Below are 16084 nucleotides of genomic sequence, written 5' to 3' on the forward strand. Positions count from 1 at the left end.
GAGGATCCCATGCTTGGGGAGCCAAAAGGATCTTCCTCCCTCCCACCCCCACCAAGGTTCTTTCTGGTTCTAGAAGTCTTTGGGTTTTAGGGGTACTGAGTGCCAGCCAGCCTCTGAGCTGCGGGCCCAGCTCTGGCAGCAGGCTGGAGGGCGCACAAACTAGAATTGGCTTCCTGCCAAACTCAGGAAATAAAATGAAGAAGCAGCTGAGGTCCCAAGAGCCCGACACTGGTCTGAGCTAGCGTGGCTAGGATGTCCGGACCCAGGCCTGAATCTCACCCTGCCCCCCCAGCCTGGGCCGGGCCCTCCAACCATTGCCTTCCTCCTCAGACCCAGAACGTCATGTACGACATGGTGGCTGAGCTCCAGGGGCGCAGCGAGGACCTGGAGAAGCGGATCACGGCCCTGGAGACCAAGCTGGACACTCTGGGGGCCACCCTCCAGGCCCTGCCCAGCCTCATCACCCAAGCCATACGCCAGGTGCCGGCCATGGCTGGGGACGTGGGCCCCGGGACCTCCCCCCGCCGGCGCCTGGCCCCGCTGGCCCCAGACAGTGGGTGAGCCCAGGGCAGGGAGACTTAACTCGGACCTTTTATGTTTGGCCATTGTGTGGCTGATCTCATTTGCTTTTTCTGTAAAGCCCTGTACAGTTATCTCTCTTGGAGTTCAAGATGCTGGAGTGGAGCCCGGACTCCTTCAGCGGGGGCCCCGAGCCCTGGTGGCCCCTCCTCTCCCGGTCTGGGTCCCCAGGGCTGAGGGCGGCGGCTCCCCCGGCTGCCTCCCTGCCTTCCCCTCCAAACCCCAGGCCCCTCTGAGGGGGGAACCTCAAAGCAGAGACTCGGCCGCTGAGGCCCCTTGGAAACGGGGGCTCCAGATGCCGAGCTGGCCAGCCTCCGATGTCGATCTGAGGGGGTCTCCGGGGCTCTTGTTCCCTGGGCCCTGGGAACTGACGGGAGTCCTCTCAGAGAGAACCCCTCCCCCGCCGCAGGGGTAAGGGGCTGGCCGCTTGCCCACTTCAGAGAAGGCGGAATGTGTCGAGGAGCCGCGCCTCCCTCTCCCTCCTCCCGGGCCCATCTCTGTGGGGTTGAGGTGGGCGGTGGGAGAGGAAAAGGTACATGGGCAGTAAGGGCAGGGAAGCTCAGGAAGCGGCAAGGAGAGCGTGGCTGAGAGCAAAGACCCCGAGTCCTTACCCTTCTCCCCCAAGGCCCCTCTTGTCGCTTCGCTAACACCTTTCTGATCCTGGTGGGGGGGCGCTGACTTCCGAGAGGGCTGGACTAGAGTTAAAACTGTACGGGGGGCAGGGATGGGGGCGGGGAAGGTTTCACTGCCATTAGCTCCAGCCCAGGGTCCTGGGTCCCCTTTGGCAGAACATCTCAGCCGACCCTCCTGAGGCTCACTGGGCCCAAGGGCCTAAGGGAGGGGAAGGAGGCTCAGCGGTCCCTCTGAGGTGTTTGTGGCTACTGCTGGGGGCCAGCTGGAGATCCACCGGGGAGGGAATGAGGCTGGCGGCCGTCTGGGCCTCTCACTGCCCCCAGGAGCCTCCCACACACTCGGAGGCCAGGCCCCTGACTGGAGTAACTGATCCAACACCGCTTAAGCACCACTGTCTGCAGAGCTTGGGGGAAGCTCACGGGGAGATTTCAGGGGATCCATGAACTTGGAGGGAGAAAAAATGGCATCTTTGTTTTCACTAACCTTTCCTGAAATGTAGGATTCCCTTCAGCGGGGGCCCCGAGGCTTCAGCAGGCCCGCCGAGGGGTCCGTGGCACACACACAGGACTAAGAACCCCTGGAGTCCAAACGATAACTAACCCAAGAGTGCAGAGAGGAGGGAGGGTCAGTCCAAGGGCCGCATGGGGCCTCCCTCCGGGAGGGGCCTTTGACTTGGGCTTTCGAAGAGAGGTCAGGCAGTCAGACGTAGGAGGCCCCCCCCAGCCCTGGGAGGGGGCAGGACGGGCCGTGGTGGAGCCCTGCGAGATCTGCCATGGAAAGGCTTAGAATTGTGCTGGGGAGGTGCTAGCCCAGAGGTTTTCAGTCAGCCCAAAATTCAGATGGGGAAAATGAGTTTGGCGATGGGTGGTTGCCCGTGCAGCCCGAGTGTGGCCCTCTGACCCTCCCTCTCAGAGCAAAAGGAGAAGGCTGGGCACAATCGGGGGTCCGCCCGGTGCATCCGGGGAGCACAAACACCAAGGCCCCAGCCCGTGGTTCCAGGATGCCCCACCAAGAACCCCTCCTCGAGGGGCCGGTCTCCGCCACACCACAGAGCAGGGGTCCTCAAACTCTTTGGTCTCAGGACCCTTTTGCACTCTTAAAATTACTGAGGACTCCCTAAAGAGCTTTTGTTTATCCAAGTCATATCTATTGATATTCACTGTATTAGAAATTAAAATCTTAGTATTATTATAAAACTAGTTCTGATCTTGCAGACCCCCCTAAAACAGGCTCAGGAACCGCTCCCACTCCCCAGGCTCCCTGGGCCACACTGAAGTCAACAAGCATTTATTAAGTGCCTACTGTGTACCACGTACTGTGCTAAGTGCTGAGGGCATTTTCAATCTCTGGGGGCCTGGCTGCTTCCTCACACTGGGATCCAGGGTTACCTTTAGGGAAGGTCCACTTACAGCCTCTTCCCTCCTGGCTTGGGGTGGTGAGCTCACTGGGGAAAATAGATGAACTGGGGGGAAGGCAGGTGGCCTTTGGCTGTCGTTAAACACAAGACCTTTGGCCCTCCGTGAGCCTGGCTGCCCACCCGTAGAGTGAGAGCGCTGGCCCGGTCCCCCACAGTGGGCTTTCGGGGCCTCTCCCCCTGACGTGGCTGGAGCATCTGTAATCTGGCACACCCTTCTAGACTTGGCCACAGGGGGGCGTGTGGAGACCGAGCCACCACTCACCAGAAGGGATCTGGAGCTCAGAATGGAAGAGAGGAGGGCTTCCCGCCCCCCACGTGGCTCTGCGAGAACTGGGGGTGCTTCCCAGCTGCTGGAAGCCTGTCTTGACTTCCCCTGCACTCCACTCTGCAGACTTCCCCGGAGCACTGCCTTCACCTCCCTCCACCCCTGACACTCTGTAGTGGTGGGATCCCTCCTCATAGGCGCCCATCTCCCTGGGGGCAGGGATTGCCACACAGCTCTCCTGGGCTCCAACATTCTTACAAACAGCAGGGGGTTAATAAATGCTTGTTGCAATTAAGATAGAGGAAAAGAGCAAAACTTGTGGTCAAAGGGCTGGAGAAAGAGAGGAAGTTAAAAAGTGAAATAGAGTGGGAAGTCCACATACTGCCTCCCTCCCCCAGTCCTCATTTAGAATAAGCTGAAGGTGCTGCACAGTAGGTGCTTAATAAATGTCTTGAATTCATTAGTTGGGGTGGAGTCCGTCACTCTGCTGTGTCTACTGAGTGCAGCAGCTTCAGGCCGACCCCCCAGCAGAGAGCTGGCTCCATGGCTTAGTTATCTGGGTTCCCAGGCCTCAGCACCCCTTTATCCCAGGGCTTAACCCTTATGTCATGGACCCCTCTGAAAGTGTGCTCAAGCCTCTGGGTCTCTTTAAAGGAATAAGATTCCCAGGGTTAGAAAGGACGGGTGACATTGAAGCTCAGTTACCCTTTTGAACAAGTTCGTGGGCCAGGTTGATGAGCCCCAAGATCATTCCTCTGATGGAAATCTCTCTTTTCAGCAGCTGCAGGGGAGGGGAAGCAGCGTGTTGTTTGAAATCCTGAGGAGCTGTTATCAGGGACACCAAACTGAGGGCCCCAGGCAGGATGGGGGCCGGATCAGGCCGAGCCCAAGTCGGAGGGAGGCCTGGACACGTCAGATAAGGCTTGTTTTCCTTTCCTCTAGGACAGAAAACATGTAGCCACAGTTGGAGCCTCAAGGGAAACATCCAGCTAGGTTCCCTGCTCCCTCCTGTCAGTCTGAAAGATCAGTTGGGCCTTTAGAACAAAGAACGTTGGAGCTGGGTGGTCTTAGAACGGGGAGTGTCCGCTGAAAGGACCCTTCGAGCACAGAGTGCCAGAGCCGGAAGACCTTTAGCTATCGGGGGAGAAAGGACTTTGGGGCAAAGGATGGCAGGGCCAGGACGGACAGTAGACTCTCAAAGAGAACTTCAGATGCTCGGTGGTCCAGGCTAGGTCCCCACAGCACTCCCTTCGGCAGTGCCCCCTACAAGAGGCACTTCCCAAGTTTCTGTGTGTGAATGGGAGCCTGGGAAAATGGGCAACTTCTCAACAGTCAGAACTGTCCAGTTAAGAATGGCGGCTCTTATTAGGGAATTTCTATTTAGATGGAACCAAATCTGCCTCTCATTTCTCGGCGACATCATGGAGACGTCGGTCATATCCCCACTGTCTTCCCCACTCTCCCAGGGCAAATATCCTGTTTCTTTCATCGTAAAATTGCTTTCTACGGCCCTCGCTATTCTGGTCACGTTCCCTAATCTTAAAACATCATACCCCAGGTTGAATGCAATATTCCAGACAAAGACAGAGGGATGACAGGATCATCTCCCTCTTTGTTCTAGACGTGATACTCCATACAGTCAAATTTGTTTTTTTCCCTTCAAGTCACACTATTTGTACTAAGCCTGTGGTCCGCTGAAACCCCCCCAGAGCTTTCTCAGGCAAACTTTTCTCTAGTCACAATCCCCTTAGCTTGTACTTGTGAAGTTTATTTTTTTTTAACCCAAGGTTATGTCTGTTCAACTGTATTAGATGCAGCCTATTGCTCTAGCTAATTGAGATCTTCATTCACTGTGTCAGCTATCTTCCCCAACGACATTATCCAAGTCAAAAGCATTAGACTTAGAATCAGGGAGACCCAAAATCCTGCTTCTGGAAATAGCTGTGTGGCTGTGGGCAAGTCACTTACCCTCAATGAGTGTTTTCATATTTGTGAAATGGGGCTAATACCTGTGCTACCTACCTCACAGGGTTGTTGTGAGGCTCCAAGGGAATCATGTGTGTGAAGTGCTTTGGAAACCTGAGAGGCCTTGATTATTGTCGACAGACCGCTGTGCGTGCCCTCGGAGCTCCTCAAACGTTAGAGAACCTCAGTGACAGCTTGGGGTGGGGTCTGGGGCCGGTCAGCCAGCTCTGAATCTCCCATGTTCTCACCACAATGACAAGCTAGTCCTCAAAGACTGAAGATGTGCTTGCTGAAATCTAGGGACACTGATAAAAACAGAACACTGGAGCAGAGTGGAACCTTTAGAACCCGGGAGGTCAGAGCTGGGAGGGCCCTTAGAACCCGGGAGGTCAGAGCTGGGAGGGCCCTTAGAACCCGGGAGGTCAGAGGTGGGAGGGCCTTTAGAACCCGGGAGGTCAGAGCCGGGAGGGCCCTTAGAACCCAGGAGGTCAGGGCTGGGAGGGCCCTTAGAACCCAGGAGGTCAGAGCTGGGAGGGCCCTTAGAACCCGGGAGGTCAGAGCTGGGAGGGCCCTTAGAACCCGGGAGGTCAGAGGTGGGAGGGCCCTTAGAATCCAGGAGGTCAGGGCTGGGAGGGCCCTTAGAACCCGGGAGGTCAGAGGTGGGAGGGCCCTTAGAATCCAGGAGGTCAGAGCTGGGAGGGCCCTTAGAATCCAGGAGGGCAGGGCTGGGAGGGCCCTTAGAACCCAGGAGGTCAGAGCTGGGAGGGCCTTAGAACCCGGGAGGGCAGGGCTGTGAGGGCCCTTAGAACCCAGGAGGTCAGAGCTGGGAGGGCCCTTAGAACCCAGGAGTCAGGGCTGGGAGGGCCCTTAGAACCCAGGAGGTCAGAGCTGGGAGGGCCCTTAGAACCCAGGAGGGCAGGGCTGGGAGGGCCCTTAGAACCCGGGAGGTCAGAGGTGGGAGGGCCCTTAGAACCCGGGAGGTCAGAGCTGGGAGGCCCTTGGAACATGAAACAAGACGCCCCGAATCCCCCTCTCTTCGGCGGGTCTGTTCGGCCGCTGGTGATCATTTCTGGGAGAGCTACTGTGCAAGTTTAGTTACCTGTCAGTCCATATCGAAGTCACGAAAACCTTTTCCCCACACCCGGGCAAGGCGCCCGTTCAAAGCCTCCAGGGGCAAGGAGCTCGGGCTCTCTCACAAGAGAGGAAAGAGGCGTCCATGGCCGGAGTGCTCTCTGACACTTTAAATGCGTGTGTATCGTGTCCGTGTGTAAAAGTCCGTTATGTCCCTTCTCCTGCCCCGCGCCCGCTCTCCCTTCAGACGACCCGTTTTCCCCGCCTGGGCCAGAGCCACGGGCCGCCTTTCCGCTCGGCCCGCCCTCGCCCGGGGTCCCGGACCCGCAGGGACGAGCCCAGCCTCCCCCGCCCGGGTTTCCCCACGCCGCGAGCACGGAATTTCCCGACGCGAGGGTGGGACCCTTCCGGGCAGGGGCAGGGAGGATGCCCGGGGCGGGGCTTGCAGACAAGGTGTGGCCTTGGGCCACGTAGGGGCCCGCAGAGTTCAGCTTCTCGCCCGGCTGCTGCCAGCGTCCCACAGCGCCTGAGCCCGCCTCCCCCCGGCCCCAGCGGACCCGCCGGGCCCGTCGGGCTGCGCCAAGGGCCCACAGGAGACCGGGCCGCCGTCCCTCCGTCCCCGGGACTCCAGGCCCGAACGTGAAGGGGCCGCTCCCTCCAGCCGCCCCGAGAGCAGCCGCCCTGCCCAGTCCCGCCGGCTGCACTGAGGCGCCGCTCCGCCAGCTCTCCGACGGCCCGCGCCATGGGCCCGAGCGGCATCCGCAGCTTCAGGCTGGAGCTCAGGCCCGGCGCCTATCGCGGCGGGGAGCTGCTCGCCGGCCTGCTGGTGCTGGAGCTGAGCCGGCCCCTGCGCGTGAAGGGCCTGGACGTGGCGGCCAGAGGAGCGGCCGCCGTGCACTGGCTGGACAGCCGCAGCGTGGGCGTGAACGCCGTGTACAACGACTACGCGGCCTTCCAGAGCTTCCTGCGGAGGCGTTGCCGGCTGCTGCCCCGAGGTAAGCCCCGCCCCGGCCCCGCTCCCGCCCCGGCCTCTCCTCCTCCCCGGGGGAACGAGCCCGCCCGGTCCGGGCCCCGGCGTCTCCGTCGGGAAAATGGGCCTACCTTCCCTCGCGGCGCCCCAGTGTGGGAAATCTGCCCTGATCTCGCCCCACCCTCCTCCCAAAACGGGCCTCAGCGTCCCCAGTTTGTTCTTCCATCCGTGAAAATAACACCTGCCCTTTAAAAGTCTGGAGAATTCCGGCCGCGGCGTCAGACGGAACACGGAGTTAGGGACAAAGAAGCAGCCGGTTTGCTGGAGTAGAACAGCCCTTGTAGAGCGGCTCGCAGTTCCCCTGGGGTGCGGGAAGGAAGTGCGGGGAATGTCTGGGAGAGCGCAGTCAGCCAGCTCGAGAGGCGCTGAAATGTCAAAGCGAAGAGTTCTCACGAACGGGGCACATGCACCTGTAATGTGTGTGTGCCCGCGCGCGCGCACACACACAGATACACACACACATACACACACAGATACACACACACGCACACGCGCACATACACACACACACACGCACACACACATACACACCCGCACACGCGCACACACAGATACACACGCGCACACGAGAAGCCGCGGAGCCCTTAAACATGGTCCAGCCCAGAAGTGGCGCGGTCAGACCCGCACTTTCTCCCTAGATGATTTGACAGCGATGCATGCGGAGGAGGGCTTGAAGAGGGAAGAAACTGGGGGCAGGCAGACCAGGGAGGAAGCTGCTGCTGCGGGCTGAGTGCAGGCCCCTTGACTCTTAGGAGTCTCTGGCCATGAATGAATGAATGAAAGACTTATTAAGCATTTACTGCGCACAAGGCATCGTGAGAATATACACAGAAAAGGAAGCCAATTGGAGGGGGCGAGGCAGGTTTCAGCTGCAAGTCAGAGGGGAAAGCCCCATGATCCTCCGAGTGCAGTAATAGCAAAGCATGCGATGTCATTTCCTTTGATGAAATCCTGACGGCTTCTGACATGGAACATCTGAGATGACTTTGGGGAGGGCCACAACCCCAGCAGAAGTGGGGCTGGGCCACATCTCTGAGTGCTGCTTCTTGGAGCGGCGGGGGCCTGGGCTGGAAGCTCTTCCCAAGGCTCTCGTCCCTAGCCACCTCCCTCGGGTGTCAGGGAGATGTTAGCTAAGGGGACGACGGTAGGGCGCTGTGTCTGGCACTGGCTGCCTCCTGTCTCCGGGCCTCAGGGCCTTGCTGCTTCAGCCAGGCTGGCTTACCGGCCTCTCTGTGGCACTGGTAGTTAGTTGGTAGGAATGGCCGGTCCCTTCTCCATGGATAACAGCTGTGCAAGCTGGGTTGGAAGCAGGACTGTGGTCTGTGGGATGCTGTCAATAGGCTTCTGTGTTTATCTGATGATTGGAGGCAGTTATCCCAGTTGGTGATGAGACAGATAGGGCCCCTCAAGGATGTCTGATAACTGGACTGGGGGCTGAATTCGTAAGGTCACTACTATATAACTCTGTTATTTACATAGATTTGGGAGTCAGCCATGATTCTGTTATCATTAGAGAATATACGTAGATTTGGGAATCAGCCTTGATTCCCAATTATCATTAGAGAATCAATGGCCCCAGAGTTGTTAAGATCCCTGAGGGAGGGTGTAAAAAGAAGAGAGGAGGATCAGAGATCCAGAGCTCATGGGACAGTAGTGACCCCACACAGGAGCAGGTGACGCTTATTTAGGTACCTGAATTCCTGCTTGAGTCACAAGAGCAGTTCACGGCCTGTCTCATCTACTTACTTCTGGAAAATCCTGTCATCTGAAAAATGAAAGAATTGGGCTAGATACTCTTTGAAGTCCCTCTGGGATTCTATGACAATCACATTTCACGTGGATCGGAAGTGACTGAGAAAGACAGGGAGGAGAAGAATTAGGGGAAAACTGAGGGAAGGGTGGCTTTCCTTGAAAATATGGGAGACAGTGTCCAGAAAGAGAGAGGTCCAGAAGACTGAAGGCTGACAAAAAAGCCTCAACGGGGCTAACCAGAGAGGGACAGAGTTGGAATTTGGATCAAAGATGGTTGAAAAGCATCAGGAGAGGAAATGGAGGCAATGAGCAGAAATGACTTTCTGGGATGTTAGCCAGAAAAGGGATGAAAGAGCACAATAGCCTTGGAGGATGTTGAAGTTGTTTGTTGCTGTAGTTATCAGAGGCAAATTTGAGCATATGAATAAGCAGCGTGGAAGGATCCAGGAGAGGAGAGGTTAAGATGAGAGGGGCTTGAGGGTTGTTTTATTAAAGCAGTGATTTTCCCCCATCTAATCCTAAAAGCATTTATTAAGTGCTGACTGTATACTGGTTAGACATCGGAGGTATAAAGATGAAAAAAAATTAACAGCCCTTGCCCTCAAGGAGCTTACAATCTAATTGAGAGAGTACAACATGTAAACAGATAAGTATAAACAAGATAGTTTGTAGCATAGAACAGAAGTAAACACACAGCTCACCCACTTCATGCCCACAGTCCTTCTGGGTGTGGCCAGAACTAGGTTAAAAGCTAATTGGTAAATATTTAGGTGGTGTTAATAGATAGAAAATCAGGTCTGGAGTCAAGGAGATCTGAGTTCAAATGTGACCTTAGACATTTACTATGTGAGCCTGGCCAAGTCAATTCACCCTCTTTGCTGCAGTTTTCTTATCTTATTCTTTACCAAGAATACCTCAAACTGGGGTCACAAAGAGGCAGATGTGAATGAAATTCTGAAAACCATGAAACAAAGAATAGGAAAAATTAATGTGGTAAATAAAACTACAATAAAAGATAGCACTACATTTTAAAACTAAGAATATAACTTTAGGGATCTTTGTGTATTTTAATTAGGCACTTCTGGTGAGGAGGATGTATAAAATGGGAGGGTTGGCCTGTCAAGAAGGGGCACCTCTTTCAAGACTGGAGCAAAGGAAAAGAGAATAGGAAACAATGCAGAAAGATTTTGAGGTGTGGAAAAAGGGAGAGAATATTACTATGGACGGAGATCTCAGTAAGATACAAGGGAAGGTGGGAGACAATAAAGAATGTTGCATACACTGTCACCTGAGATCACCTGGTATCATTTAGTGTTGCATTATTCTTTGTTACAAATGAGGGCTCACTGGCTATGAGGAAAGGGGATAGGGAAGAGGAGAAGATATATCCAAAATCAACTCTGATAGAAAAACTTTAAGCATCAATAAAATCTTAAAGTAATAAAGTAGGAGAGATTGTACTTCATCTGCAGAGAAGGAAGGAAACAGGAAATTGAGGAAAGAAGAGAAGGCTCAGGACAGTCACTATGAGGCCTTAGTAACATGAAAGATCCATTTCTCTTCCCCACATCCCATGTTCCAGGAAGAGGGCCTCTCCATTCCTAATTTGGGAAATGAAGGACTCATCCCAGCCAGGAGCCTGGAGGTTTGACCTAGAACTGAGGTGGTGAATGGTAGATTGTTTTTGGAGCCTTAGATGGAATTAGTATGTCTGCTCCCATTAAGAAGGGAGGGAGTTTGGGGGGGAATGTTTTGTGCCCTGGAGGCTGAAATTCATATTTGGGTCTGCCACTGCCTAGATAGGCAATGCCTGAAGACTTATATTTGCTCCTATCTGTGAAATGGAGGAAGAGAACTTGCTCCTGCCTCTTATCATCTGCTGTCCCTGTGAGATATTAGGAGTGAGAACTTAGAGAATTTCTACATTTGATGCTTTTACAATTAAGGAAACTGAGGCTCAGAGATGAAAATTGATATGCCCAGCATTGCACACTTGTTTTTGTGTTTTTTCATCTGGGGAGCTACCCAGCTTGAGGCTGTCAGAGCTATAAGCATTAAGAGCTAAAGAGGACCTTGTTGTTCATATTGTCTAAACTATATATTTGGCAGATGAGACCTGATATACGGAGACAGCTCAGAACAAGCTACCCAGAGCTTCCTTGGCCAAGTTCTCCTGGGGTGAAGGGGACTGAAGACTTTTCCAAAGTCTCATAACTAAACTGGCCGATTTAAACCTAGGTCTTCTCATACCAAATTCAGAACTTCACGTGCTTTATTATGGATGGAGAGACTGAGGCCCAGAGTACCAACTGCCTCAGTCAGTCAGTATTTGTTAAGTCCCTACTATGTGCCTAGCACTCTGCTAAGTACTAGAGGTACAAAGAAAAGACAGTCCTTGCCCTTAAGGGACTCCCAAATCTAATGACCACAGTAAGAGGCAAGATGGCATGAATACTAGACCTGGAGGCTGAGGATCTGGGCTCAAATTCAGGCTCTGCCGCATACTATCTGTGTGCTCTTGAACCAAACCAGGCTTCAGTTTCTTTCTCTGGGAAATGAGGGAGTCAGACTAGCTGATCCTTAAGGTACCTTCTAATCCTCCATCTGTGATCCTGGACCTTCTCTGGTCCCTAATTCTGAATCTCCTTTCCCGCAGCCCCACTTCTACTGAAGGCCGTTCCCTCCTTTCTGTATCCTCCCAGATTGGTCCTCCCTTAATGGAAAGACTGCAGTTATAGCCCCAGAAAAGCTGTTTACACATAGAAAAGCAAATTGAAAAGGCCTGAGGTTTCCAGGTGTGAAGATGGAGCCCTTTGGCCCATGGGTAAATATTTATCCCAGAGTTTGTGCCAGCTTGGAAACTGCCTGCAAGAGAGTCAAAAAGGTGGACTCAAAAACAGATGGAGGGAGCCCAAGAATTGCCCAGCAGTGTAACCCAGGGTCCTCATGGCCTGGTCAGCCCCTTCTGGCCCAGCTCTGGTGTTTTTATTCTTCCAAAGACATTCTAGAGGAAGTTCCACAGGGGAAGAATACTAAACTAAGTTCATACCCTGTTTCTACCCTTTACAGTGTGACCTTGAGCCATCTGTTTCCCCTTCTTTGAGGAAGAGGGGGGACAGATTGCTAAGTTACCTTTCATTTTTTTTTTAAATTCCTCTGAGGCTGGGGTTAAGTGACTTGCCCAGGGTCACACAGCTAGAAAATGTTAAGTATCTGAGATCAAATTTGAACTCACATCTTCCTGAATTCAGAGCTGGTGCTCTATCTACTGTGCCACCTAGCTGCCCCTAAGTTACCTTTCAAATCACAGATACTGGAAAAGCCAGATGTGGGAACAGAGGAAAGTCCCCAAGTGTGTTCAGAGGTGAGGTTGAGATGTGCTCCCTTCTCCCTCCTTCCCCACACACCCCTTCACCCCAGGAGAACTTGGCCAAGGAAGCTCTGGGTAGCTTGTTCTGAGCTGTTCTCTGTATGTCAGCCCCAGCAAGAGCTAGCAAGCAAACATGTCAAGTCACAGGCCAGGGATGAAGTATGCAGGGTAGAGTCCTGGCAGGCCCACTCCAAAGCCCGGGGGATGCTCCTTATCTCCCCTTCTTGCAACAAGGACGCAAGTCTGCTTGTTTATTCGGCAGACCTTCACCAAGCACCTACTATGTAAAGGGGAGAGGCAACAGAGTAACCGGCCTCCCAGATCCCAAAGATTCAAGCCCAAACACAGATACTTTTTAGCTGTTATGACCTTGAGCAAGTTACTTAACCTCTCACTCCCTAAGCTCTCAGATCCCAAGTAACTAAACTAGTATCAATTTACATTGATAGAGTTTCCTCATTGAAAGTTCCCTATGCCAATGAAATCACAGATTCTGTTCCCCACACCCGCCCCCATATTTGGAAGACTGTGATGGATGCTGGGAAGGATAAACAATTTAACTAAGACCAGGGTCCCCGGCATCATAGAGCCTACAGTGCAGTAGAGGGCTAAGACATTAATACGGAATATCATGTGACATTTGCATAAAAGGTGAAAACAGTGTTTTGTGAGATTCCAAAGAAAGTCATTACCAAACACTAAGGGCAATGGAAGGACTTCTGGAGGAAGGGGGCATTGGAGTGGGGCTTTAACGGATCCAAAAGGCAAAGAGGAAGAGAGAGGACTTTCTGAACAAAGGTAAGGAAGGAGTCAAGGAGGCATGTGATGTGTTTGGGGGGCAGAGGATGGACCAGTGTGATGATGGCACGGGGCAGGAACATGAGAAAAACCAGGAACACAGAGTCTGGTTAGCCAGAGGAGGTTGAACTTGGTCTTGTGGACATCAGAGAGCCCACGGGGATGTTTTCGTGGGAAGGAGTGACTTGTCCAGAACTGCTGCATAAAGGAGATAAGCAGGGAAGGGACAGATTGGAGGTAGGAAGACTTGTTTGGAGGCTAATTACCGTCATCTAAATTGGGGGAGGAAGAGTGATAGTCAAGGGGAAAAGGGGGGGATGTTCTGGTAGAGGAATAGATCTGATTTAGGAGAGCAGAGTACAAGATGACCCCAAGGGGTTTCAAACACAGGAAACTAAGGGAAAGGTGTGCCATAGAGTATTCTGGGTAATTTTGGATAAGACTTTTTAGGAAGGACATTGATTGCCAAGCCAAATGAGAAGGGAAACCATGATGGTACAAACTTGAGGACTGGCCAAAGGGGAAAGAAGGAAAAAGAGGAGGGAACAAGCATCTACTATGTGTCAGGGACTGTGCTAAGCATTTCACAAATACTATCTCATCAAATTCTCACAACAACCTTGAGAGGGAGGTGCAGCTGAAGGAATAGGAGGAGTTTAGCCTAAAGAAGAGATGACTAGGGAGAGCACAAGGTCCATCTCAAATATTTGAAGGGCTCTTATATGCAGAAAGGATCGGACTTGTTCTGCTTAGACCCACACAGAGTTAGAAGTACTGGGTGGAGGAGAGGCAGGTTTGGAGCTCTGTGGAAAGGACATTTCCTAAGAACCATCTTTGCCCAAAAAAAAAGGAAGTGAGCTGCCTGGAAGTCACTAAATGGAGATAGTTGGAGATATTGAAGACATTAGAGAAGAAAATCAGTCAGATCCCACTCCAGCTCTCTAGCTTCTGTGACTTTGGAATAATAGAGTGGATTTCAGTCACGCCAGATTCTTCATAACCCCATTCGGGACTTTCTTAGCAAAAATACTGTAGTAGTTCATCATTTCCATCTTTACCTCATTTTACAGATGAGGAACTGAGGCAAAAGAAGGGACTTGTCCAGGATCACACAACTAATAAATGTCTGAAGCCAGATTTGAATTCAGAAAGGCCAATTCTAGGCCGGTACCTAGAATCCTCTGTACCACCTAGCTGCCAGGAGTAGGGGAGGAGAAGGAATGACTGACTCTTGGATAGTTTGAATTTGTGATATTGATAGGACATCTGATTAGAAATGACCTGTAGACAGCTGGAGATACAGAGAGCAAAATAAAGGTCAAGGACAGAAGTGGAGATGTGAGAATTAAATGCATAAATTGTTTAGGGAGGAAAAAATAGAGGGAAAAGGGCTAAGGATCACCACCTGTGCATATTCATATTGAGGAGTTCCGAGGTTCCATGAACATTCTGTGTCCTAAGGACCCTTCCAGCTCTGACATTCTATGTTCTAAGGTCCTTCTAGCAGCATTTAGCTCTTTGTGTTGTAAGGATCCTTCTATTTCAAATACTCTGCAATTCATCTCTTTTCCTAACCATCTTTTAAGATTTGGTTTATAAAACTCAATTGATAACTGTATTTTAAAAAAAAAAAAAGTGGTTTCATTTGTAATTATACATATTTTTAATTCATTTACAAAGATTATCCAGAAAAAGGATCCTGAGGTGCCCACAGGGGTCCTTGAAACAAAAATAGGTCCATCATCTATTTGAGAAGGATCTATCACAGGAGAGGAGAGGGAGAGACAGAGACAGAAAAAGACAGAAATGGAGAAGAGAGAGGAGTATAGAGGGGGAGAGAGAGAGAAAGACAGAGAGAGAGGAGAGAGCTAGAAGAAGGGAAGGAGGGAGGGAGGAAGGAGAAAATAAGAGATAATAGTGTAGAAATTTTGCTTAAAATTCGAGCTAAATTGCCATTTCCACCTCCTCCGGAAGGAGTTCTCTGCTTTCTGTCCCCACCCCTCCCTCAGAGCCTTTCTCTTCCCTGGGGCTTCACCTAGAGAACGAGGTGCTGTGGATCTAAACTTGCCAGGGTTTTGACTGTGAACTCCAAAGGGGGCATCATTTTTTTCAGAAAACACCGACCTTTCCCCAGGACCTAGTGCTCCTGATCACATTGTGTAGTTTATCTTGGAGTAACTAAAATTCCATGCCGTGGAGTTCTGTGGCACCTTCCTGCTTCGCCCACTAGATGTCACTACAAGTGCACAGTCAGTCTATTCCAGGTGTCCTGGTGGAGTGGGTGGGGGCAGGTGGCGAGTTCCAAGGAGGTCCGAGTCTGACCTCTGTGTCCTGGGCAGGATCCAGCCTGAACTTGTGACTGGGTGTCCCCAGTGTGAGGAAGGGTGGGGTTGGGAAGGGATCGTGGCTGGCTGTATTTTTCCGTACCTCTGGACGCCAGGCCCTGGCTCAGGTGGGTGGGTAGCCACCTGGCCCTGTGGGCAGGATGAGGACTTGGGAGCAGGACCAGAATACTGGCTGCCTTAATGAGAGGGGACTCATCCCCTCCAGTCCAGAGCCCCAGGAAATGCCCTCAGTGGGCCTCCTTCCTTCTTTGCCCCTCCCCATTGCCAACCTAATCCTCAGACCTGGCACGCACACAAAATAATCATTTGATTCTGAGCTGGAAGAAGCCTCTGGTTCTCACTCCTCATTTTCCAGATCAGGATGCTGAGGTCCGGAGAAAGGAGGTGTGCTTTTTCTTAGCTCACACATGTGTGTGGTGAGAAGGGAGCTGGGGCAGAATTTGAACACAGCATTTTTTCCACTACAAAAAGACTGTCTGGTAGAATGAGAAGAGCCCTCTGAAGGAAAAGGACTGGGTTCAAGTCCCCTGCCCCTTCTTCAGGCTGACCATAGTTGGTTATGCTATGTCCTTTCTGACTTTTGGGAAAAGGTCTTGGCTATTCCTCGAATTCTTGGGAGGGAGGTCATGGGGGGGTCCTCGCCTCTCTTGGACCGGGGTCATGTTTATCTCTTGACGATTCTTCACACATGTTCCCTGAAAGTACAGTCTGATCTCACCCTCACCCCATCCTCTGCTCCATCTAGCCCTGCCCCCAGCTGTCAAGAGGGGACATGGCCCTCTGCCACCCCCACAGCAGGCAGCTGGCCCTGGCTCTGGGGCAAGAGATCTGACTGAGCCTTCCTTTCCCTCACACCCTC

General features: G+C 52.4%; 2 protein-coding genes and 1 long non-coding RNA gene across 6 annotated transcripts in view; 2 read left to right on the forward strand and 1 right to left on the reverse strand.

Moving 5' to 3' along the window:
* KCNN1 (potassium calcium-activated channel subfamily N member 1) overlaps window positions 1–4972 on the forward strand; it is a 37576-nt gene extending 32604 nt beyond the window's left edge. For 3 of the 4 annotated variants that reach the window (XM_074302358.1, XM_074302341.1, XM_074302349.1), the window contains exon 9: window positions 331–4972. In XM_074302358.1, coding sequence (XP_074158459.1) covers window positions 331–561 — 231 coding nt within the window. In that variant the 3' untranslated portion in view covers window positions 562–4972. The remainder of the gene's footprint in view (window positions 1–330) is intronic. The other variant, XR_012488195.1, reaches the window with a different exon arrangement.
* A 97-nt stretch (window positions 4973–5069) lies between these two features.
* On the reverse strand, window positions 5070–9866 carry LOC141562356 (uncharacterized). The gene is made up of 3 exons (XR_012488196.1): window positions 7418–9866; window positions 5959–7370; window positions 5070–5164 (listed from the first exon to the last, which is right to left on the reverse strand). It is a non-coding gene; the product is annotated as an uncharacterized LOC141562356 (long non-coding RNA).
* ARRDC2 (arrestin domain containing 2) overlaps window positions 6414–16084 on the forward strand; it is a 21144-nt gene continuing 11473 nt past the window's right edge. The window contains exon 1 of the mRNA XM_074302382.1: window positions 6414–6925. Coding sequence (XP_074158483.1) covers window positions 6673–6925 — 253 coding nt within the window. The 5' untranslated portion in view covers window positions 6414–6672. The remainder of the gene's footprint in view (window positions 6926–16084) is intronic.

The sequence above is a fragment of the Sminthopsis crassicaudata genome, chromosome 1 (genome assembly GCF_048593235.1).
Source record: "Sminthopsis crassicaudata isolate SCR6 chromosome 1, ASM4859323v1, whole genome shotgun sequence".
Lineage (NCBI taxonomy): Eukaryota > Metazoa > Chordata > Mammalia > Dasyuromorphia > Dasyuridae > Sminthopsis > Sminthopsis crassicaudata.